At 44.7% G+C, this 25658-nt stretch overlaps 1 protein-coding gene across 8 annotated transcripts in view; it reads left to right on the plus strand.

Annotated features, from left to right (window-relative positions):
- The window catches only part of SULF1 (sulfatase 1), a 148957-nt gene that overhangs the window by 114189 nt on the left and 9110 nt on the right, over window positions 1-25658 (plus strand). For all 8 annotated transcript variants that reach the window (XM_032470251.1, XM_032470249.1, XM_032470254.1 and 5 more), the window contains 12 exons: window positions 636-811; window positions 2207-2338; window positions 2595-2651; window positions 3479-3608; window positions 15314-15521; window positions 18013-18256; window positions 19521-19617; window positions 20057-20151; window positions 20469-20534; window positions 21907-22079; window positions 25156-25298; window positions 25393-25516. In XM_032470251.1, coding sequence (XP_032326142.1) covers window positions 636-811; window positions 2207-2338; window positions 2595-2651; window positions 3479-3608; window positions 15314-15521; window positions 18013-18256; window positions 19521-19617; window positions 20057-20151; window positions 20469-20534; window positions 21907-22079; window positions 25156-25298; window positions 25393-25516 — 1645 coding nt within the window. The remainder of the gene's footprint in view (window positions 1-635; window positions 812-2206; window positions 2339-2594; window positions 2652-3478; window positions 3609-15313; window positions 15522-18012; window positions 18257-19520; window positions 19618-20056; window positions 20152-20468; window positions 20535-21906; window positions 22080-25155; window positions 25299-25392; window positions 25517-25658) is intronic.

Genomic DNA, 25658 nt, shown 5'->3' on the forward strand with positions numbered 1-25658 from the left:
ATAGGGAATCGTGGGGATTGGGGTGAACTTGAAACTAAGTGCCCCCATCTAAAGCAGGGAGTAACTTCTAAGCTTCAGCAAATTTTTGTCATGTAGAAATGAGGATCCAGTATCAAGTCTTCTGACTTTTAAAAGAAGAAGAAATAAAAAAAATTCATTTGAAATTTCCTGAATTTTAAAACATAACATAAACCAAACAAGACATGCCTAAAACCTCTCTAGCTGGATCCATCTCAGAAGTAGCCTTTTTTAACCCTTGATAACTAGTTCTGAGTGATGATAGTAAAATTTGTATTAACATTGCATTTTTCAAAGTAAAACCTTCAAGTTTGATGGTGCAAGTTGTTTTGCATTTTGTTTGGGTTTTTTTTTCCAAATGGACAAATAAAACCTTTAAGTAGAATGTGCAGATTCAAAAAAGTTACATATTATATAAAGTCAACTATTCTTGGACTTTCTCCCTCCAGAATTGTAAGCAACTAGTATATGGCTAATGGACATGTTTGTCAGCCTTATAAAAGCAACTCTTGCCTTGGAAGAATAATGGGAAAAAGATTTGGGGGAAGTCATGGCAACACTTCTGTCATCCTGCGTCATCACAATTGCTTCTGACCGGTCTCTGTGCTGTGTTCCAGCTGTATAACATGCTTGTGGACACCGGGGAGCTGGAGAACACTTACATCATCTACACCGCCGACCACGGCTACCACATCGGGCAGTTTGGACTGGTCAAGGGAAAATCCATGCCATATGACTTTGATATCCGTGTGCCTTTCTTTATTCGTGGTCCAAGCGTAGAACCAGGATCAATGTACGTAGTTCTCTGTTTGCAACACTCATCTGTCGTAGCTCATGTCCGTCTGAGATAATTCGATTACCAACCTCAGTGTCTGGTTTCCTTTCATCCAGAACCAAAAAGGGTGCATGTAGGTTGGTAATTTAGAAGATGAAAACCTCCTCCCGGCTCTGCCCCTCCCCTCTCCCCACCCCCACCACATATTAAATTAACTCAGGTCTACTATTTAAAGAGAAATGAAAAATAACTGTATCAGTGATTAATTCTCTCAAATTGACCAGAATTCATGTCATGTGGGGCTGTGCACAGACACAGAATGTGACCTTTAGGAAAGTCATCTTTACCTTCTTTGAATTTTGTTTTAAAATCAACCTATGCCATCCTTTTTGGTTTATTATTATTATTATTATTATTATTATTATTATTATTATTATTATTATTACTACTACTACTACTATTATTATTCAAGAAATTTTTAAGAAAATTAAATTTTAAGAAATGCATCTAAATTTTAAGAAACCTAAAGGACAAGAGTTGTATTTCTGTCACCTTCAGCAAGTCACTGCATCCCTTTGTAGCTTGATTGTCCCATTATAAAATGGGTTTCATATGCCCTACCAACCGCAGCAGGATGCTTTGCATAAGATGAGATCACGTACATGAAACAGTTATGGAAAGGGTAAAAGGAAAGAGAGAAAGTAAAATGCAAAAGCTGGAGTGGCCCTTAGAGAGAGTCTAGCCTGGACCCCTGGTTTATCAAAGAAAGAGTGTACATTCCTCTCTCAGAGTCCCCGAGCCTGGAAACAGCAGCGTCGGGGACCAGATCCCAGATATTCTGCGTTGCATCCTTGCGCCTCATCCACTGCTGCATTCCGCTGCATCTTGGGGAGAAGGTGATGCAGCAGGACAGGCTTCTTTGGGGAATGTTACTATGTCTCTCCAGCTCCTTAGAAACACCCTGGAAATGGTCAGATCCAAGTTAGAAGGCTTTATGTCTGAAAGACTAGGTAGCATGGAGTGGATTCAAATATAAAAAGCCTGTGTCCCTTTTCAGAGGTTAGTTTCAAAGCCTTAGGTCAGCAGAGGAGTGGTGGATGGTCAGGTTTCAGAAGAAAGCTTGCATCCTACAAAAACGAAACATCAGGCCACAATTTGTCTGACAGTGTGGCCAGAGGTCAGGGGTGCAGGCATCTCTCCAGCCCAACCTCTGTGAGAGTTGGCTGATCTTGCTCTGTACCATGGCTGCTGGCCACTCAGGCGCCCTCCCAGATGCGGCCACCCGTCCCTAGGTAGACCAGATGAGAGGCAGAGAAGCAGTGAAGGCCACTGAGTCATGGGGTGGAGAAAGTGGCCCTTGTGGCCCTCCCCGCTGGTGCTGGGTCTGGGGCGTAACCATCTGTCCCTTTTCAGAGTCCCACAGATAGTTCTAAACATTGACCTGGCCCCTACCATCCTGGACATTGCTGGGCTCGACACACCTCCCGACGTGGATGGCAAGTCTGTCCTCAAACTTCTGGACCTGGAAAAGCCAGGTAACAACAGGTGCGTCATTTTTCTTCCCTTCAGCCAGCCCCGAGCCCCTGGTGCCCAGAGCCAGCCAGCAGCTGGAGGAAGTGGAGGCAAGATACACTTTGCCGGACAGGATCTCCCCAAGCTGAGTTTCTGTGAATAGCATATTGATGGAAATGCAGTCCGGTCTGAGGGAAGAGAGAGGTGTTGCTTTAAATAAACTGTTAGCACAGATCTGTTTGGAAAAATATCCAAATGCCAACAGTAAATATTATTATTTTGCTTTCAGGTTTCGAACAAACAAGAAAGCCAAAATTTGGCGTGATACATTCCTCGTGGAAAGAGGGTAATTATTGGCTCCTGGGGTGCTTCTGGGAACCAGTCTTAGCGGGCAGCTCTCCCTGCTGGGAATGTTCTTTCCCTTATTTTGGTTTATGAAGCGTGCAGATTTCGCAAACCTAGTCGTAAGACCGAATGGCTTGCTGCTCATCCTTCGCTGGCCAGCAGAGCAATAATTGTTGCGTCAGGGTTGTAAAGGAAATTAAAGACCAAAGCTTGTACGTGGCTGTGGACTTCCCGTTGCATTTCTCAGCCTTAGTTCCTAATTGGATCAATCGATTGACTTTCTCAACCATCCTTCCCAAGTTCTGCCTAACACTTTTCTACGTCTTTCCCCTAGGTGCCTTTCCTTATTTTCCATATTTTGAATATACAAATATATGAGACTGTAATTGTTCCCAAGGTCACTTCTAGGTTTCCTCTTTTGAATTTGGGGGGGGGTGCTTTTGATTTATAATGCCCGTTGTCTTTGTTTTTCTCTATCCATACACTGAGCAAGAGAAAAGCATTTCTTTTCTATCATTGCTTTTTAACAAAAAAGAACTTTGAGCCTGTTGAGCTAAACATTTATGCCCAAAGTTCTGAAATTAATGCTTCTTGGGGGAAATGATTCTTCCTCTCCTGTCCTCTCGTCTTCATAGTACCCAGCTTATAATTTTCACAAGGGACTCGAGACGCTGGACTCCTGTGGACGGGACCTGAGCATCTGTCTGTCTCTTACTATTTGGAGAATATGGAGTCATGCGACAGGGAAGGAACAAAAGAACAAGCAGGTCGAAGCGGAGGTAACTTCGAATCACTTCTCACTAAGAAGTCTTTCCCTTTCTGCCAAAGGAAATTTCTGCGGAAGAAGGAAGAATCCAACAAGAATATTCAACGGTCCAATCACTTGCCCAAATATGAGAGGGTCAAAGAGCTGTGCCAGCAGGCCAGGTACCAGACAGCCTGTGAGCAGCCCGGGCAGGTGAGTGACACAGCCTCTCTGCATGGCCACTCATGTGCTTTTCTGTTTCTAATTTAAAAGATTTTCAACGGGGAGAATCAGGTGCATGTGTATGTCAGTAAGTCTTCGGTAGAGGTCAGTAAGTGCTCACGATGGCTGTTCCCCGGACTGAGCTGTCTCCTTGGTCCAAGCGGGGCCTCCTCATTGCCTGGGCTTCCTCCAGGTAAGAGGTGGTTCTCTCAGAGAGACTTCTAGATATCTACCCAGTTAGTCAACATCAGTTCAAGATAACCCACATATGAAGTGGACAGTCCTGTGGGAAAGATCAGAGACCAGTTCTATCTGAGGAGAACGCACCATCCCTGGGGCCCCTCTCAACTGGTCGTCAGGACGGGTCGAGAGGCTCCTTAGTCGAGGTCATGAGTCGATGCTAAGCCTCTGGGCAGTGAACCACCCCGAGAGAGGTCTTCCCACGCCGGACGGGAGTCAAATGTCATCTCACCCAGAGGGGAGGACAGAATCTGTGGCCAAGGTCGGGGAAGGGAAAGGGAGACCAGATTCTGTTTGTCAGTTGCTTCTACTGAGCTTGCAAAGTTTCTGACATCCAATATTTCATTAGAATGAATCCTCTTCATGAACAGACATATTACTAGAGAATTCAGGGCTACCCAGATTACCAGCTGTTACCAAGAAGAGCTAAAGAATTGCCATGTGATGAATTAACATAGACCTGTTTTTAAGGAAAGTGGGAACATAGGAACACAAACTATTTGGAGCACCCTCGACTGAAATCCGCACTAGCTTGGAGAGATAGACTGTGTCCTGATGAGAGGGACTGAATTTCTGCCTGAACCATTGCAGCTTAGAACAAAATTGGAGGAACAAGAAAAATAACATTTATTGAGCACTTGTCTTAAGTCAGGCACTGTACTTACTACATCTTAGCTCAATTAAATCCTCACATCCATTGAGTGCGGGAGGCAGAGTCATCCCCATTTTGCAAACAGACAGGGCCGGGAACCACAAGTTGTCTGCTTCAAAAACTCAGGCCACTTGCTGCCTTCCATGGTAAAGTTCATTAGCTGGGTAGAGAGAAGTTCAAGTCTTCTGTGAGTCTTTTTTTTTTTTTTTTTTTTTTAACATATCTTACCTTTAGGTAGCCACACAGTGAGCCAACACCAGTCCAATGTACCCGACAGCCCAGCTGTTATTAAAAAAGCCTCACTATTGCGCTCTTCTGAGACGGCCTCTAGCTTATCGAATAGATGTTTGTAATAAACAACTTGGCCCTCGTACTCTCTGTTAGGTCCCCCTGCCTTTTGGTATACAGGAATCCCTTTGAGATGGAAAAAGGTGAGGAGGGAGGGCTAATGAAGGAAGGGATAAAACCAGGCCTTTGTGGCACTCTAGTAAATTTTAATTTTCAAGTGCTTAGTGGAGAAGCTTAAATCTATTCGTTACATTTTAATTGAAAGTCTTCCAGTCCATCTTATGGAAGCTCTAAGTATTATCATGACTAAAACCTCAGCATTGTTTTGTAGCTCTGAAGGGACTTTTATGAGCCAGCCTCAGTAGACTAATTGCACTTCTTCTGTTCAGGAGTTGCAAATGTTCACTGTTAAATATATCTCATGCAAATTGGTGATCTTGTTACTATTTCGGCCTTCTGAGTGGCAGGACTTATAATCCTTTGAGAATAAGGTACCTGACCTACCTTTCAGTATACAGTTTTGCTAACCTCTCCATATGGCTTGCGCTGAAATTTTAACGTATGTCCTCAAGGGCAGATGCAGCAGGAACTAGATGATGGCATTTGGCACAAGCTCTTCACTCATGAGCTGCATGCCAACGATGTTCAAAACTTCACTCTGCTTTTTTATGGTTTTCGAAACTTGTTTTGCCCCCCATGAAATGCTTTAATATCTGGCTCCCTGGAATTTTCCTCTGCTGCTTTATGTCTATGCTAATCAGCCTGAATTCGGATTCTATCACATAAATACATGAGAATGTTAGCAATAGTCTCTATGAGAAGTGCCCGAATTTATGGAGCAAAGAATTAGACTCTGCCTCCATGGTGGTTTCTTTCTATGGGTGGTGCTCAAAGCATCCCTTTAGAATTTGAGAACTTTGAAAACAATTTTGAGCCTCTTCCAGGAGGTCATCACGTCTGTAGGTGCAACCTGACCCAGCTTAGTTGTATTCTCTAGAATCTTTATGCTTTGGTCTTTTGCTCTTTATCTCTGGCTCTGCTTTGAAGATAACTTTTTTAGCTACAATATCACTGACTTTTAGAAGGGAAGAATAAAGTCCAGAATAATGAGATGGTTCGGGATCAAGGCGATAGCTAAGGCTGGAACTAACTTGCTTGGCTGGTCTTCTGGGGATGCGGGTCTCACACCTAGCCTGGCCCCTGTGTCGCTTCCTCGAACCGCCTTCATTCAGAGGCAGCCCAGTCTTCTCTTTGGTTGGACCCTGCACGGGGTGTAGAGGAGGAATCAGCACCCTTAGCCCCATTCTCTTCACTCTTAGTCCCCAGAGAGACGGCACGTGGCCCCCTCCCACCAGCCCCCCATGCCTGGTCACCGCAGGATTGTTCGAGTCAATGTGGATGCAAGAAGTGGAGTCAACAGAGGCAAGACAAATTTGAACTTAAAAGGTTTGGGTTAGAATATTGGCATCCACTGCTTTTCAGTTGCATCTTCTTGGACAAGACAATTTCTCCTGGGTCTCAGGTTTTCTATCATGAAAATGAAGGAAATTGAGTCTCCGTCTTGGGAGGATGAAGTGTTACTGTGTGTGATGTGCCAGAGGCGCTGTGAGGCAGTGGGCAAGGGTTGGGTGTTTGGTGTTGCGGTGGTTCCAGGCCGTCCTACCTGCTCTTTTCATTCCCATGAAGCCAACAGGGAATTAAAATGGGCCGGAATCCCAGACATTTGGCATCCCTTCACCATGTGAACAGAACGACCATCAGGGACTAATTAAGACAGCAGGGACATATGTGTTTGCATTACTTCCACGTTCGTGAATTCGCATGAGGCTGAGTGTGAATTCCCACTGCTCTCTCAGCTGGTGTTACACCCCCAAGCATATTTATGTAAAGACACACACACACCCCCACACCCACACCTACACACACTCATGTACAAACTCAACTTCTGTCTGAAGACTTTGGTTCAACAGAGAACATCAGTCAGTGACAGTCAGTCAACTCTATCTGCACATTGGAATCACCTGGGGAGCTTTTGAAACCACCCATGGGCAGCCTTGCCCCAGGCCAGTCACGTGAAAATGTCCGGCGGTGAGGCCAAGGCGTCTGTACTTCTTAGCTGGGTGAGGAATCTCAGGCCTGGAATCAGAGGAGGGCAAAACTGGAAGGAGACTTTGAAATCTTGTGGTTAAATGATATCCTTTTCCTAATAAGGACATTTAGGTCCAGAAAGCTTAAGCTACAAACGCAGCATCAGAACCTGCACGTGGGGGCTTCGTGTGCAGTCGCTTCTTCCCCGGAACATGCTGCCTCTGCGAAAACGTAAGATGGTAGATTTCCTCTTTAAAATTGTAGATAGCACTGGCCTCCCGGGATCCCTCACAGCATCTAGCCCTCACCATGACCACATCTTGGAATCTCTTAGGCAGCTTTGGAAATGTGATGTTCAAATTCCAACCCAGACACATTAAGTCAGAACATCCGGGGATGGGGTTCAGGCAGCAGTGTTTTGGTTTTGTTTTTGTTTTTTCCAAACTCCTGGTTGGTTCCTATGAGCAGCCAAGATCAAGAACCATTCGTGTTGGGTGAGAATTACTGGGGGGAGTTCCTCTGCGAGGTATAGATAGTGATTCCTTAAATAAGAGCTATGGAAAAGAGGAATCCCCTGGGCATTCAATTTGGAAGTACATTTTCTACATTCTCTGTCCTTTAAGAGGAAAAAGCAGCTTTTTTTCTTTTTACAGAGCAAATATGTCCTTGTGTAGAGTCACTGAATTCCAGCATCTTTGTAATTTAGTTTGCTTTTCTCCTGTGGTATCAATATAAAGTCAAAGGTCTATTAAAATTCTAAAAGGACCCCAGCATCAAGCAAAGGAAATGAGAATGTGGCTTGTTGAGTGCACGCTGGTTTAGCTCCAGGATTGATGTTGTCATCCAGAAATTATCCCTCTGACCATAGATCCTTCTGACCCTCTGTGACCAGCTGCAGGACAGGAATAAAAAGACATTTACTGGTAAGATCTGGCTAGAATTGTTAGTGTGCCAGAAATGGGCTGCCTGTTTCCAGAAACTCACTGAGCCCTGGTTAAGATCACAGCATGGCTCATAGCCATCTTCCCCCTGGCTCTCGTGGTTCCAGAAAGCCTGACCCAGGGACCCAGTATGGAAGGCTCAGCCTCTAAACTTGGCCTCCTCCTCTCTGTATCCTGCACAGAGGAATGAGTCTGAACAGTTGTGCATCTACGTAGATGTCTGGCTTCTTTGCATTTTCCGAAATACAAATCACAGGGTTAAGCATCAAGCCGTATTTAATCATGTTCCAGACAAGTCAGCAATGGACAAACGTAAGGACAGACACTTTGTTCATCATCTACATCATGTGGCCCCGCCTGATTTAGTTTATATTCTCTCATTTCCCAAGACACCCGCCCTGGTCAGGCTCCCCTCCTCCCATCTCCTAAGCATAACATTCTCATTGGCATGTAAGCTGTTGCCTCTGCCTCCCCAAGTGCCATCCCCTCCACTGAGGCCCACGTGAAGCCTTGCAGTCTGTCCCAAACCACTCTCCTTTTGCATCCATGTCCTCATTAATTGGCATCCTGGGTCCACTGTTTACATGGTATGTGACCAGGGGCAAGTTACTTAACCTAACTCTGTCTCAGTTTCTTCACCTGTAAAATGGGCACAATAGTCATACCTGCCTCTGAGGTTGCTGTAAAGATTGTAGGAGTTAAATGCCTTAAGCATGTGGAGCAGTACCAGGCACATAGCAAGCACTCAACAAATGCTAGCTGTTGATGGCTGGCCAAGGTCGGTTCACAGTTTATCATCAGCCCTGACCTGCAAGACCCTTACCTCTTCCAGCATTCCAGCGCTGACTGTTACAAATGGTCATTCAGATGCAAATCTAAAGGAGGTTTTCATTTGCTCTCTCTTGTCCTTCTTTCTCTCCCCTCCACCCCCTCCTATCCCACCTCACCTCATCTCAAAGGAAGCAAGAGATGTTTCCTCAGCACAAGTAACTCTGTTTCCTATTTCACATTTGTGTGAAAAATTGACAATTGCTTGAACTAAGTAGCCATTTGAACAAGGATATTTACGTGGCCTTTTTATACTCCCCAGTGTTGAGATGAAAATTCATCTTCTCAATTGAACTATAATTGACATATAACATTGTACGTGTTTCAGGCATACAACATAATGATTTGCTGTTAGTGCGTATTGTGAAATGATCACCACGGTGTTACTACACATCACCACACAGTTAAAATCTCTTTCCTTGTGATGAGAACTTGTCAGATTTACTCTTTTAGCAACTTTCAAATATGCAATAGAGTGTCATTAACTATAGTCACCATGCTGTGCATTATATCCCCGTGACTTATTTATTTTTTAACTGGAAATTTGTATCTTTTGCCCACCTTCACCCATTTTGTCCATCCCCACCCCAGATGAAAATTCTAAACACATATCCATATTCAGGTAACTACTTTCCATGATGATGGCACTAACCTAAAGGATAATCAGGTTATCAGAAAATTACTGTGCGGTTGTTACATTTCAGAGAACATGATTTGACCTGCATAAGGGCCAAATCCATGTAATAAGACATATAATAATAAGAACTCATTGTGTGTGTGTACGTATATGTGTGTGTTTAAAATTAAGCTTTCATTGCAGTGTACCTTTGAAACAGTTGTAGCCAATTTTTTTCTTATTCATGATCATGGGCATAAGTAGGTATAAACAAGAATACAGTGGGGAGGGTATAGCTCAGTGGTAGAGTGCATGCTTAGCATGCACAAGGTCCTGGGTTCGATCCCCAGTACCTCCATTAACAAAAATAAAATTAAAGTAAAATTTTAAAAATAAATTTTAAGAAAGTGTAAAAAAAAAAAAGGAAAATTCCATTAAAAAAAGAATAGAATGATATCTTAATACATCTGAGAAATATACTCAGTTCAAAATGTGGAAATCATAATAATCACCCAGTGGCTCCTTCTGGGAAAGGGAAGCAACCACAGCTCTGTCATCATCTGATAGGCATTTTACATGGAATATTTTATACCTGAAAACTCTTCTATAAAATAGATACTATGCCCATTTTAAATATGAGGTTCAGATGGGAAAGTAACTTGACCAAATCACACGGTGAGAAGGGTGACAGGGCTGCGTTCAAAGCAAGACCTGTGTGATTCAAAGCTCACAGTCTCCCCACTAAGTACTAATTACTGTACTTAAGACAGGTTACAGCCAGGGAACGTGTCTGCCTGAGGACTGGACAGCCGTGTTTCCAGGTCAATTATAATAGTTCTGCTCTGGAGTCACATACGTAGTGCATCCTTTCCTCAGAGCTCTGAAAACACTCAATAGTTTATCCTCATGACATATCCTTGAGGCCAGGAGGAGCAAGTGTTAGTTTACCAGATGTGGAATCTGGAAGAACAAAGAGATTGTGCAGTTTGCTCCAGGCCATAGAGTTAGCAGCAAAAGAAAATGAAAATTGAGGTCTTCAGATCCCTAACCCAATACTTATCTCCGTTAAAAATGTCTGCCTCTCACCAAGTCTACACCAGGTCAGGTTCTTTAAATAAAAAGCTGTGTGTGTGAAAAAATGTAAAAAAATATATATATATGTATAATAGCAGCTGCCTTTGTCGAGTATCTGCCAGGTGCGAGTCCTTCCTTCCTGTGTGTCACCTCTAACGCTCATGACCCTGCAGACACATAGATTGCATGGCTGACTTGCTCCACGGCCCGTGGTCATGTGATAAAGCTGATATTCAAATCCTGGCTTTTCTAACCTGAAAGTCCAGGTTTTTTCCACTAAGCCACATCAGCACGGGTATGAAATGCCTTTCCCGAGTCCCAGGCAGAATTAGGCGGTACTCACTACTACAGAATCCTACTCCAGTAGATGAATTATGGTGGCACTTTGGGTTATTGTGAAGATTAAATGGATAACATTTTATATCCAGTACTTGGGCTCAGCTAAGAGTTCAGTAGGTGAGGATAATGTGACACACCTGATTAGGTTTGATTCCACCGGAGCAGCTGCACACATGAATCCTTGTACCAAGATAGCCAGCTTTCTCCTCTTCGTCAGGTGTTATTTACCTTAAGTTATGTATAATCCATCAGAACCGTAATTACTAAACAGAGTGATTCCATGCTGAGCTAACCACAGGGAAGGATTCAGGGGTAAGAGGCTTGGCCCTTGGTCCTGAATCCCAAGTTTCAGTGTAGTTGGAAAGGCTAAGATGCAATGATAATAACTTCTGAGTTACTGAAATGGTTTTATCTAGCACCTCGCCTGCAGTAGATGTGCAGAAATACTTGTGGAATGAATGCATGCTAAATTACAGCCAGAGACTAATATGTCAGGGAGGCAGGAGGAGGATTGAGATGTTGTCCCAGAAAGCAGGAAAGGAATTTGCAGGAGTGAGTGGTCAGGGAAGACGGGGAGAATTGTATTTGGCCATTAGCTGATTTACCGACAAACTCCAAGAGCGCAGATTAAGAGCAAGGCAGTGTGACATCCACCTGTATTTCAGCCAGCGCTCTTGTGGAGCAAAGCCGCTTTCTGAGGCTGACTCCACCTCCCATTAGCCTCACCTGAGCTCATGCTTTTATCCAATTCTTCTGCAATGCAAAATTATGTCATTATGTGAAGCACGTAAATGGCTTGCAGCGCATTTCAGAGCAATTCTTTTAAAAATTCTCCTTCTTCGCCTTCCTCTATAAACCCTCTAAGTAAGATGACCATTTTAGTTGCCGCTGTTTCAAGGTTTTATTGCTCAGCTGTAAAAACTGTCATGATATCGAACACTAAAATGACTGTGGCAAATGTGTGGTAATTACATTGCATTAAAATTCCTGGTATCCTTGCCACTAAGAAGATTTTCAAAGCCTCTAGCTAATTAGTCAACCTAATAAGGTCCAGGACTTGTTGAGAGAGTCCATGGTACAGGAAATAGTTGGCATTTTTGTCAGTGACTCCTGTCTTATACAAGAATGTGTGTGGGTGGATGTCTACATGTAGTATCTGTGGGTGCATGTGTGTGCATGTGTGTACATAGGCATGTATACGTGTGTGTATGTGACTTTGTATGATACATCCGTCATTCATGCCAGGGACAGTGCCCGACCTTCGCTGTGGTTAAATTTGACTCTTCAGTAAAGAAAGAGCCTTTTCCTTCATCCCTGGTCGATAGGACATCACCAAGGAATTTGGCTTATGGGAAGGTGCAGACAGTGCTTCCAACAGGCTAAATCACTGAAAATTCTGCCTGCATTTTTGTGTTCTACAGGAATCTACTTGTATCCTCTGTTCTTCCAGGCCAAAAAAAAAAAAGAGAGAGTTTTTTTTTTAATGCAATGTGGTTATAAAACCAAGGAAGGTTTTCAATGTAGTTGTGCGCTTTAAAGTTTAGTATTTGTAGTAAAGTTGATATAAATTGGAACACAAAGAGACATAAGGCTATTATTCTTCAAGAATAAAGTTAGATACGTTTTTCCACCTGGTAGAAAACAGAGCACTTCTTAGGCTTCTGCTTGGCTGTGGATGGAGAATCCGCTGACCGTTTTCTCTTGCTCCTGCAGACATTAAGGCGTCCACTCTTAGGTTTTGAATGCTTGAGGCAGCATTCCAGGGGGATGGCTATGTCTCCAGCCATTTGGATTTAAGACAGGTTAAGATACTCACTCACCATTGATTGCCACACCTTTCAGAGCTATGAAATGTAATCATTTATTTTGGGAACACTTTTCACCAGCAAGGATTCTACATGGCATTTAATTATTTCTTAACGGAGTTGCATTTGTGTTTCTGAAATTTTTTTGGAGTATTTCATAGCACCTCCTCAAGCAAACTGGCCGCATCTCACAGCCCTGGTCACTGGCCTCCAGGTTAAATGGCTGACCCGTGGAGCAGGCCATGTGCGGTTCTCAGCTGAGAGTGTACGAAGACTAAGCCTGTCAGTTGTCAACTAACTGTGGAGAGACAGTGAGGAGGACTGGTCACTCTTAAATAGAGTGCACAGTCCTGCCAGCAGAGCAGGGCTGGAAGTGTTCATCTGTTCAAATGGAGTCATTTTCTGACCCGGTTACATCAGTACGTTTCCAGACACAGATTTGTTTTCACGCTCACACCCAAAAATACATCCCTCCCTTTCACAGACTCATCCATCCGAGCTACTTTGACCTAAATACAACCCCTGTGTCCTCCTTGTGGGATCCAGCCGCAGAGAGGTCCAGTAACCAGCTGTGAATCTAAAACATGGTCCATTTTTTTTAATTTTTATTTTTTATTGAGATGTAGTTGATTTATAATGTTAGTTTCAGGTGTACAGCAAAGCAATGTATATATATATACACAAACATATTTATTTTCAGATTCTTTTCCATTATAGCTTATTACAAGAAATTGAATAAAGTTTCCTGTGCTGTACAATAGGTCCTTGTTGTTTATCTCTTTTATATATAGTAGTTTGGATCTGGTAATCCCAAACTCCTAAGATCTCCCTCCCATTCCCTTACCCTTTGGTAAATATAGTTTGTTTTCTATGTCCATGAATCTATTTCTGGTTTGTAAATAAAATTTGTAATTTTTTTTAGATTCCACATGTAGGTGATATCATATGATATTTGCCTTTCTTAAAACAGTGGTTCTTAACCCAGCTACACATTAGAATCACCAGAGTAGCTTCAGACAAATCCCAGTGTCCACCCTCATGTGAGAACCGCTGATCGGATGGAACTCCCTTATAAAGCTGAATTCACTTTTTTGTTGTTGTCATTTTGGTTTTTAGTTAAATCACCTCTCATATAGTTAGCCCTCAGATGATTCTTGCCTGTGCTATGTTTTCATGGCTTTGTGACTAGGCAGTGAGCTGCCTTCTCTCTTGAGCTCCTGTTTCTCTGGATGGAGAGGTGAACATTCAAGACATTCCGGCCAAGCCACCAAAGAAGGTTGTATCCTGAAATAATTCAATAGCACCAAGAGTGTATAGGGGCCAAAGTGAAATTACAGAACAAATTCTGTACACCGGGGATTTGGGAACAGAGGCAGCTGTGGTAATTCACTGTCTCCTGAAAGCGTGTGACTCCATGAAGAGAAAACGAACTCAACATCGTGGTCCACAGTGAAGGGTCGCACACCATTTTGTACACGAGTATCATTTGTCTGTTGAGCAAGTCATCTGGGACCCCTGGCCAAACTACCTTGCATTAGGATACTTCAAAATCAAGAGGCTTCCCCAGAGTGTACAGAACAGGTGCGATGAGGGAACATGTGAGTTCATTTTACATGGTGCCTGAAAGAACAGCTTTTATTTAGTAATTTATTTATTTATTTTAATGTATATTGGAAAATATATAACTGGCACAACAATATAATTTTACAAGTATTATTACTTTGGCCACAGTTTAGAAATGTATCGAGGTAAAGTATCAATAAATAATTGTACCCAGGTGACATACACGGAAGGGAAAGAAAGCTTGCTGACACTACATTGTATGCTGTTCTAACAACCACGACCGACTTAAAATGAAGGTTATTTATTCTTTTATTTTTTTAAACTTTTTTTATTGAGTTATAGTCATTTTACAATGTTGTGTCAAATTCGAAGGTCATTTATTCTTATCCTAACGTTTGCCAAATTACCATTTTAGGGAGGGAGAAAGGGGGAAATAAGAAGTAAAAGGAGGTTTGATCAGGTCTTTAAGGCGGATATAGAGGAGCACATGAACTGCCCCCCAGGAGAAGCGCTGTTACTTGAGCCAGGTGTGACACCCACGGAACAGGCCGGGGGCACGGAGCCCGATGCTGTTCACACTCACCCGGGAGTAAGCCTGCGGTGTCTGTACTCCCACTGGAAGACGCAGGGCCAGCTCCCCGCGCGTGTGTCTTGGGAAGGTGACGGTTCCTCTCCAGCCAGCAGCTCGCTCCCTGGGGGCGCGGTGTTTGCCGAAAGCTAAGGCAAAGCCGGCCTGGCACGGCTGCTCCTGTCTGGGGTGCAGGGGAGCTGGCTGGCCCGGGATGGGCTCCGATTAACCTCAGCGCTGTCCTCCTCCTGTGCCGCTCTTCCCTGGCTCGCGTTAGAAATTCAAGGGCAGAGAACAAAGCAGCCGAGTTTGTTTTTTCCAGAGATGGGGAATCTGGGGAAAACAGCCCTGATGGCCGTGATCTGTGCCTTGGTGAGTTAAGAAAGGGCTTTTCCTGTTTCATTCAAGACTCTTGTTTAGTCTGTATGCTGAAGCTTTATCTGTCAGTTTTGGGCTCTGGTGTCGTGGGGGGAGTTCTGATTTCCCGTGACTTCGTGGTCATGTGTATTCGCCTGCAGTGAAGGAGGTGACTAAGAGAACGGGGAGTCGCCTCATTCCAGGGTCACTTAAAAGCAGGGCCCTTTTCCTTTGGCTCTCTTGAACGGTGTTGCCTGTGTCCTAAAAGCCAAAGCGTCAGTCCTTAATCAGAAACACCTGGCTCGGATGTAACCCGCTCTCACGGTGGCTTTTGCAGAAGTGGCAGTGCGTCGAGGACACGTCCGGCAAGCTCCGGATTCACAAGTGCAAGGGGTCCGGCGACCTGCTCGCAGTCCGGCAGAGCACACGGAACCTCTTCTCTCGCTTCCACGATAAAGAGTGCAATTGTGGGGAGCCCGGTTATCGCACTGGCAGGAGCCAGAGGAAGAGTCAAAGGCAGTTCCTGAGGAACCAGGGGACCCCAAGTAAGCCAGACCCCGGGACCCTCATGGTGGCCGGCTGAGGCCTTCGGGAATGGACGTTAGGGAAACAAAAAAAGCCTTGATCCACCTACACCTTAGATGTTATCAGTGTCCAGTGTTTAGGGCTAAAAGCAAATAATTATTCTGTTTAAAATATGAAAGCTAAGATGCTTTGAAAGTTTGCTCTGTGACTCTTAAGCATAGAATGAAAATCTATGCAGTAAAAGCACCAGATGCAAAACATACACATACTTATGAAAAAGAAAGAACAAAATATCCAAGATTTCAGTGCTTTTGCATTTAATAGGAAAAGAATACTTTTTCAAAAGGCCTGTCAGTTTTAGGACAACGTATTTTTCTAATTCCTCTTGCTTTGTCTGACAAGGTGAACCCAGCTGAGTTCCGTGTGAAATGCACTGCCTATCATTTTCCTTATAGAAACTATCAGGCAGCTATCAGATTCCTATCATTACAGAGAGGGGAAAACCCACAAGCTGCACCTTCCATAAAAGAATGAGTCTAGTGCCATCTCGTGGCTTAATGTAAAAAGTAACATTTCTGTGATGATGCCTTTCTGTACTGGTTTGGAAAGCAAGAAACATTAAGATAAATTCTATCAAATCAAGAAATCAAATCATTCACTGGAACAGTGGAAGCCCTTAGAACAGGATTTTTTTTTATTGAAGAGGAGTCAATTACAATGTATCAATCTCTGGTGTCATAATGCCCCAGTCATGCACACACATACATATATTCGTTTTCATATTCTTTTTCACCAAAGGTTATTACAAGATATTGTATATAGTTTCCTGTGCTATTAAGAAGAAATTTGTTTTTTATCTATTTTTGTATACAGTAGTTAATATTTGCAAATCTCGAACTCCCAAATTTATCCCTTCCCATTCCCGTTACCACCCCCCCACCCCCGCCCCAGTAACCACAAGATTGCTTACTTTATCTGAGTCAGAACAAGCTTTTTTACCCTTGACTCCACAGATGAACATTATAGGCTCATGAGCCCCCTAGCATTTTATCCAGATTTCTAAGTATATTCTATGTGTATAAGAACATGTTTCTGGATGTCCATAACTTTCTAACAAATTCTTAAAGGAATTCATAACCCAAGAGGCTGAGAAGTATTGACTTGGGAGATTTTCCTTCTTCCCTGAGAGAAAATGCTGGGTAATCATTCACACAAAGATTTCACCAGGGCCCCCCAACACTCTCCCTTAGCAGAAGCAGATCCCCAGTGTCCGGCTTGGAGGCAGGGCAGCCTCTTGGCTCCCAGGAAGTTCTGTGTCACTTCCCTGGCACTGACCATCACGCACACTGGTTTTCGTGTTGAGCACAAACTGAAGCCATGTGGGGGCATATTTGAGAACAGAAGTGGGCACACCTCTTCTCTGAAGTGATGGAACTGGTGAGCAGGCTGAGTGATGCCGCACACAGAGGCATCTCCTCTCAGAGGAGGATCCCTCAGAGAGCACGACGGTTCTGATTCTGCGGCCAGTGTGCTCCCCTCCGTCCTGCGTTAGCAGCAGGCAGGCCACGTGAGGCGGCTGTGCCCCCGCAGAGCCGGAGTGCACCGGATCAGCAGGGGGCGCTGTTTGCCCCCTGAAAGCTCATATCAGGCCCGCAGCGAGCCTGGCAGTGGCCTGTGGTGACCAGAAAACATGTTGGCTTCTCCCTGGCTTTATACTCCATCTGCTGGGGATTTTGTCAGTTGGCTAATCTAGCATTTGCAAAATTTAATTTTTCGTAGAGCAGCCTTCTGTTATTTGTGCAAACAGAAGGTGGCTGGCGCATTTACCTTTTCAAAAAAGCAGCCCAGTGTAGTGGGAAGGCTTTGTATTCTTTGGAATCTGATAGACTGTAGTCGTAGCTCCCACTGCTCTTGGCTGCGTGCCATTGCAAAATATATGTAACATTCAAAGCTTCAGTTTTGGGTTTTTTTTTATCATAATATAAAGATAACACCAAGTTCATGAGCCTGTTTTGGTGATCTGATAAATTGTTAATGTAAGGATTTGTTATAGTAATTCCAGTCTTTCGTGGTTGTGCATTAGAGATAAATACAAGGTGAATATATGTAACAAAAGCTCAATAAATTATAGTCAATACTATTATTAATAGTTTTATCCAAACAAGCCACCTTGCAGTTCACATTGAAAACAACAGAGAAGTTCAGAGCCTGCCCTAAGTGGAGAGGGTCTTAGCATCACCCAGACCTACCCCCTCATTTAAGGGGTGAAGGGCCTGAGGCCCACAGAAACATACCGTCCATCACACAGCTCTGTGCGGGCAAAGCCAGGACCAGAGCCTGCCTCTCCCGGCAGGAATCCCGTTGGACTGGCCACAGCGCCATGTGTGCCCCTCAGCAATGCCGTGTGTACTGCTCGCCCCTTCCCAAAATGCTCACCCAGCCAGGGGACCATTCCTTCCCTCCGAAGCTGTACCTGGACACCCACATTAATGCATCTCCCCTTGTTTCCAGAGTACAAACCCCGGTTCGTCCATACTCGGCAGACGCGTTCCTTGTCGGTTGAATTTGAAGGCGAGATATATGACATAAACCTGGAGGAAGAAGCCTTGCAAGTGCTGCGGCCGAGAAGCCTGGCCAAGCGTCACGACGACAGTCCCCAGGGCCCGGGGGGCCGCCAGGCTGCCGGCGGGGCTGCGATGCCCGCGGACGGCGGCAATGCCGTGGGCCTGCCCGCCACCGTCCGAGTGACGCACAAGTAGGAAGGCCTCGTGTTCAGAGGGTTACGTTCAAAGCCGTCCCTCCACATTGTCACGATGTGGCCCCTTTACAGAAAGGCAGCAGGACAGTGTCCCAGGGCTGGCCGATGGGGTAACTGGGGGTTAAAGGAGCAACAGAGAGTCCAAACAGAAGTGGGTTTAGAGTGTGCTTTGGGTCAATTTCCCGTGACGGCCGATCAGCCGGGCATTTAGCCAGAGAGATGCCGTCACATCTTGACTTCGCAGGCGTGGAGTTCTGCCCTGAAGCAGATACCTTTGTGGGGTCTAGAAAACATGTGGAGACCATCACGGGGACTGGAAAGGCTCTCCGTGCTGCCTGGTCACTCTGGCTCCCAGCAGTCACACAGTCACGGCCTGAGAAATGAAACACAGCCCCAGGGAGGACTGTGGCACCTAGAGAAGCTTCCAGAAAGATGGCGTAGGTTGGGTATGGTTGTGAGATGCAGAAACACCTCACCTTCCAGATCCCAGAGAGCACAGAGGGCCCTGGGAGTCACAGAGACGGTTGCGGGGAGGTGATTCTCTCAGCTTTCTCAGAACGGACTACCCTGGTTCTCAAGTTCCGTCCAAAATTTATGTGCTCTCTCAGTAGAGAAGTATTTTCTTTCTGAATTTGTTAGCAAGATCTTTGTTTTCTCTTCAATTTCATCACTTTAGGGAGGAGGGCTCTGGGAGCTCTGCCAGGATTTTTATCTTTGGGATGAGTCTCCCGGTGCCTGCATCCAGTCATGGTTACACGCTAGAAGACGTACACCAGGATTTCTCGTCAGTATTGACTGACCACTCCCATCCCACCTGCTGTCCATCCCTGGGCTGCTTCTCTGCTTCAAACTTAATGGGGCAGACTCTTTGTAACAAAATGAATGGGATGAATACCCCGCTTCTCATCCTGTATTTCTTCCAATCAGCCATTTCCAAGATAGCTGTGAAAAGCTCATTTTCTTCCTACATTCTTTGGAGGGGCTTTCAAAACTGGAATTTGGGGTGATCTTTGTTCCTGGGGACATGACTATCGAATGTTGCCTCGATCTTTGCCTCGACTCCCTCTGACACCATCCTCTGTCCTCACCAGTAACCAGGAAACATTCCCACTTAATCCTGTCTGAGGCTCAGCTCCAAGTTACTGCTCACATCCAAGTTAAGCATTTAGAGGACAGTGAAGTTCCCTTTGCTATTTCTTATGTTCTTTAATATTAGAATATAAACCTGTTTCTAATGGGTTTTCTTCGTTTGTCTTGGCAGGTGCTTTATTCTCCCAAATGATACGATCCACTGTGAGAGAGAACTCTATCAATCAGCCAGAGCCTGGAAGGACCACAAGGCATACATCGATAAAGAGGTGAGCGGTGGCCGTGTGGGTGGAAGGTGTGCTCCTGATGCAAACTCGCCAGCCCTGCTGTGACTGGTGGGACGTACTGTGTATACGCTCATCGTTTTCCATAATTATGTGAAACATAGAATAACAGAGTATCTTTCTCCAGTGACACACTGATAGTTCTGACTGAAAACAAAACAGAGGGTGAAAAAAGCCTCACCTTTTAAAATCTCTGTGAGCAAAACGATCCAATTAGAAAAGAGACAGCTGTTCGCATTTATTGTAACACATTGGTTGAAATGTGGAGGTAGACCTAGTCTATGGCCAGCCTGTTTCCCAGTTAATTAACATCTCAGATGAGTAGCTGTAATTATAGACTGCGGAAAATAAGGTGAAAAGAAAGGTACCTCATATAGAAAAATGTTGACCTTAAAATGTAATTGTTCACATGCGTGTTTTCCAGATTGAAGCTTTGCAAGACAAAATTAAGAATTTGCGAGAAGTGAGGGGCCATCTAAAGAGAAGGAAGCCTGAGGAGTGTGGCTGCAGCAAACAGAGGTGAGCGTGTGACTGTCCCGCTGCCTCCTCCCAAACCCATCCTCACGCCACAGCAATTTGCTTAGCACTGGGCTTGTGCAATAGAAGGCTTAACAAGTTGAACTCACTTTCACATAGTGTTATGATCTAAACCATTTAGGTCAAATTAAATATGTCATAAACCCAAGCAGGAGATAAAAATAAAAGCCCATTAAGCTAAGATAGTTGCACACGAGAAAGTTAACTGCCTGCCTTCTAGTTTGCTTTCATTCTGTACATCAACTATTCGATCGGATGCACGATGATGAAGACTCACTTTTTAATCTTCTTGCCTGCAGTTATTACAACAAAGAGAAAGGTGTGAAAAAGCAAGAGAAATTAAAGAGCCATCTTCACCCCTTCAAGTAAGGAAGTGTTTGCCACATTTGTGGGGAGGGAAGGAACTTGGACCCGGGGCGCTTAGGAAAGGCTGCCGGGACTCCTGGGTTCCAAGGGGTACTGCCTGGGGAACGCAGATGCAACTGGGAGGGCATGAAGTGGAAAACAAGCCCGCACCTTGCCAGGGCACCGGGGCGATGTGTTTGGAATCGGGGGTTGGGGGGGGCATCACGCGGAGCTGTGCTCTGATTCTGGGTGTGCTCTGTGCCGACGCAGGGACTGGAGACTGGATTGTACTGCAGGCCCTGCTCCCTGTGGACAGAGGCTAGGAGGTGTGAACTCCCTGAACTAGGTCCGTGTGTTCTGTAGATCCACCTGCAACCGTGCTGAATTCTGAATGTTGGGAGTAGACACCATTTTTAAATAACAGTAGAATTTGCACATGAAGGGGATTTAGGATTTGAGCCTCAACAAAATTTGAGCCCTTTATGGTAAAGGCAAGATACTTTAAAAAAAATTTTTTTTCATTCTTTCTAAGCCATATTTGTAGGATTTGTCAAGAGAATTTTAGAAATATTCTAAATTCAAGTCGTCTAACCCAACCAGCCATCGACTTCAGGGCCGATAGGTACTGAGTTGCCAGGAAGTTAAGCCCTTTGCCCATCGAGCGTGGCTAGCAGGGTCCACAGATGCCCATCAACCTGTGTTTCCATCAATATTTGCATGTCAGCAGATCCACAGTACTATGCGTAGCACAGAGAAACAACAGGGTCCTACTGTAGAGCACAGGGAACTATATTCAATAGCTTGTAATGACCTATAATGGAGAAGAATCTGAAAAAGAATAGAGATATATATGTGTGTATAACTGAATCACTTTGCTGTACACATGGAACATAGTAAATCAACTGTACTTAAAGGGGAAAAAAAAAGTCAGTGTTTTTCATGTCAGTAAGGAAGAAAATGTTGATCCTGTGACTACCCAGTCAAATTCTAAGAGCGTTGTCACTTAATGAGCTTGTCTTCACTATCCCCAATTGCATTTTGAGGCCCTCTGAAAGATTAAGACCATTTATTATTGTGTATTGATTACCTTCTGCCTAAATATGTGTGAGAGATTCAGAGCAACGGTCCTTTTTTTTTTTTAATTGAAGTAGAGTCGGTCGGTGCACAACGTTGTGTTAGCTTCTGGTGTACAGCGTAGTGACTCAGTCACACATATTTGCTCCTTTTCACATTCTTTTTCCTTCTAGGCCATTACAAAGTCCCTGTGCTACACAGCAGGACCTTGCTGTTCATCTGTTTTATATACAGTCATTAGTATCTATGAATCTGAGTCCTATATTTCATGGAGAAAGGAACTTTCTGATCATTAAAACATCCCTTCTGTTGGAACAGAGAAGCCGCTCAAGAAGTCGACAGCAAACTGCAGCTTTTCAAGGAGAACCGCAGGAGGAAGAAAGAGAGGAAGGAGAGGAAGCGGCAGCGGAAAGGCGAGGAGTGCAGCCTCCCCGGCCTCACCTGCTTCACACACGACAACAACCACTGGCAGACGGCCCCATTCTGGAACCGTGAGTGGCCCGAGATCCCAGCGCCGCTCCCTGCACAGCAGCTCATGCACCGTGACTTAAGCTAGGAATTCAGCAGCCCCTAACCAGGAGTCTAGAAAGATTCCAGAGGAAAGCATCGTGTCATTTCCTATACTGACAACTAGAATCATTTTGCCCAAAATTCACCTTTGTTTAAAAAAATTTTTTGGAAACATGGGGGTAATTAGGTTTATTTATTTAATGAAGGTACTGGGGATTGAACCCGGGACTTCATGCATGCTAGGCACTGTGCTCTGCCACTGAGCTATATTCACCACCCCTGCCCCCAAATTACTTTTTTTCTTTAGAAATTCTTTTTTTGGTATTTTGTTTGAAAATGCCAAGCTCTCCGAGGTTTTCTTCCCAGTGATATTTCCCACCGGACCCAGCCCCTGACAGAGTCTGGCCCCACAAGACTACTCTGTCACCAAATAACTCAATAAACAGATGGACAGTTTGGCCCCAAATATATCCGTTCCTGCTTTATTTCAAGTGCAGACTCTACATATAATAGAAGGAAGTCAAAACTCCTTATATGCAGGGACTGTGTCCTGCTTCTTCTCAGTCCCCTTCAATACCCAGCCCTGTGCTTGCAGAATTACAGGGACTGCACGATGTTGGGTTTTACACAGAGTCGCTGGGGTGTGGAGTGATAACCATCATGCACTTTTAGGGGGGTGCTCATATTTGCCTTAGTGGTCTGCACACAGGATCGACTGAGGCCACATAGAAGCAATCCCTCAGTTCTTGTGGCTCCCCCGCTGGTGGAAGGCTTGCCGTCCCACGGGGTGGCTACCGCACCGAATCTTCTAGTTGAAGGGATCACAGGAGACCACTTGGGTCAGTGCTTCTCAAACTGGGATTGGAGATTCACAGGAAGCCACAGACCACTCCTGGGGAGCTTTAGGGCCTATTCGAGATCATTTCCCTTCTCTTTCCATTTGGATGCATCTTGATTTCAGCATCCATGTTTGCATTTAGGTTTACATAATGTTTACATAGTTGAGGCTGAGTGAACTGAGACGTAGTGTTTAGCTTTGGGGGCTGAGGGTCACTGGGCTTGCGGGGGTTGGGGGTGGTCTGTTCTCCATCAGGCCTTGGGCCCAGCACGATGAACACACAGGGAGCCAGACACACCTCATTCTCTGCCCTCAAGACACATATTCCGAAGGTGGGTAAAGAAAGAAAGTAAATGAAATAAATAAAATAATTACAAGTTGTAAGAACGCTGTGAAGGAAAGTGTGGTTCGAGTTTTTTAAAGGGACCCTTTTAGTGAGGGTGGGCATGACCAGCCTTTCTGAAGAGGTGAAATTTAAGCCGAATCTAAGGGGTGGAGAGAAGAAACCATGTGAAGAGGGGGTGGTGGGAAGGATGGGTGAGAGGGGCAGTGCCACAGGCACGGGGACTAGCAGGAGCAGGGGTCCTGAGGAAGTGATGAGCTGGTTGTGTCCAGGACCAGTAAGCCCCTTTAAAGATGAAGTATTGAGACACATGAGGTTTAGTTTGCTCCCAGCTTATAGAAGGTCCCTCAAACCTCTGTCTGCTTCCCCCAATCTGAGCTGAGGCCATCCTCCCCAAGACATTACCATTTCTCACCTCTGCCACTGCCGACCCTCCGTCCCTCTCCAGACTCCTCTCTTGCCACTCTGTGCAAAGAAGTTAGTGGTCATTTCATGACAAATGTTTCTTTTAGGATAAAAAGCAAATTCCCTAACAAATCCCGCAAAGCCCTGTGTGCCACGTTCCTGTCTCGCTCTGGTCCTATTTCCTCCCACTCTCGCCCTCTTTGGCAGCTCAGCTTTTCTCTGCCTCAGGTGACCTAAGCTCCCTCCAGCCTCAGGGCCTTTGCACATACTGTTCTGTCCACCTAGAAGGCTTTTGACCCTATGCCCACTCCAAACCCTATGCCTATCACAGACCTACTCACCCTTCAGTGTTCAACTGTATTGTTGCTCCTCCCGGCGACCCTCCCCACATCTCAGACTAGGTTAAACCCCTTTGCACATTCTTCCAGCATACTTTTTCTCCATAGGACTTACCACATTTGTAATTACATTGGGTGGTTTTTTATTTCTTTCTTTCTTTATTTTGCTTTTGTTTTTGCTTAACATTTGTCTTTTCCACTGGACTGTATGTTTCTCAAGATAAAAGACCGTGTCTGTGAGATACCGAACCCTCTGACCCAAGGGAGGTGCTCAGTAAATATTAGGTGAATAAACAGGCAAGCAAGCCACCTGGCCCAGGATCAAATCAATGCATGTCAGTTTAACTTGTGAGTGCCTGCCGCTGGGTATCTCAGTGCTAGTGACATGAGGAGTGGTAAAGTGAGTGAGGGAAATGGTCTCCTGCTATTAAGGATCTTAATTTTAGGGAGCTCCCTGACTCTTTGAGAAGCAAAGAGGGGACGGGATCTCAGTAGCAAATTGGATGCTCTTTCTAGTATACAGTGTATTACTAGCACTCACGATACTGGTGTCCTAGCACAGGGGTTTTCAGAATGTTTTTCCCAGTGAGCCACTGTAAAAAGTAGTTTCTGTTAGGATCCTGTACACATATGTACACATATGTGTGCATCTGTGCATGTGTGTATATGTGACCATTTGTGCCCCGTGACCACCTGATGTTCAGAACAAGCTAAGGCACCAGGTCTATCACTTTATTAAGTAACCAATTTTCCCTTTAAAAAAAAAAGATTAAAATAACCATAAATAGAAACCCTGATGTTTTCCTTCCCCTTCACCAGGCAGACACCCTGTCCTGGAGCCCAGGGCCCCGCAGAGTTAAGGGGAAGGCATATTAACGGGCCTGAAACGTCACCTTCACCTTCAGCCTAAAATCACCTTTGTAGATCACCATTGTTTTTTCCATCTTCGCCTAATTTCACAGCAAATTTGTATACAGAGGGGGGTAAATAGAGTTATTTTTAACATCCTCCCACATAGTACTTACAAAAAAGAAAATGTGAACTTTAAAGTGTAAAGGTAAGGAGACGTCAGAATGGCGAGGCTGCTCCGTTTTTTCATTCTTTTTTCCTTTTGTCTTTCTTTCCTATCACAGTGGGTTCTTTCTGCGCTTGCACGAGTTCCAACAATAACACCTACTGGTGTTTGCGGACGGTTAATGAGACGCATAATTTTCTCTTCTGCGAGTTCGCCACTGGCTTTTTGGAGTATTTTGACATGAATACAGATCCTTATCAGGTAAGTCGTTATGTTTTCGTCTTATGAAGGTGATTGAAAATGGAATAACCAGGACACGAGCTTTAAGATCTTGTCCCGGCCTCTTCACCCGCAGCTCACAAACACTGTGCACACGGTGGAGCGGGGCGTTTTGAATCAGCTACACGTGCAACTCATGGGCCTCAGGAGCTGCCAGGGGTATAAGCAGTGCAACCCGAGACCTAAGGGCCTGGAAGCTGGTAAGGAAAAAAGAATGTTGCCCTCTCGTACCTGGAAAATTCTTTCTGTTGTCAAGTTTTCTGCCTTTGAAATACACAGTTGGGCATAGAAGACGTAGAAACATACAGTTTGGTCTATTTACAGGAGAAACTCTCCGGGCAA

Source organism: Camelus ferus, chromosome 29, assembly GCF_009834535.1.
Source record: "Camelus ferus isolate YT-003-E chromosome 29, BCGSAC_Cfer_1.0, whole genome shotgun sequence".
In the NCBI taxonomy this organism is placed as follows: domain Eukaryota; kingdom Metazoa; phylum Chordata; class Mammalia; order Artiodactyla; family Camelidae; genus Camelus; species Camelus ferus.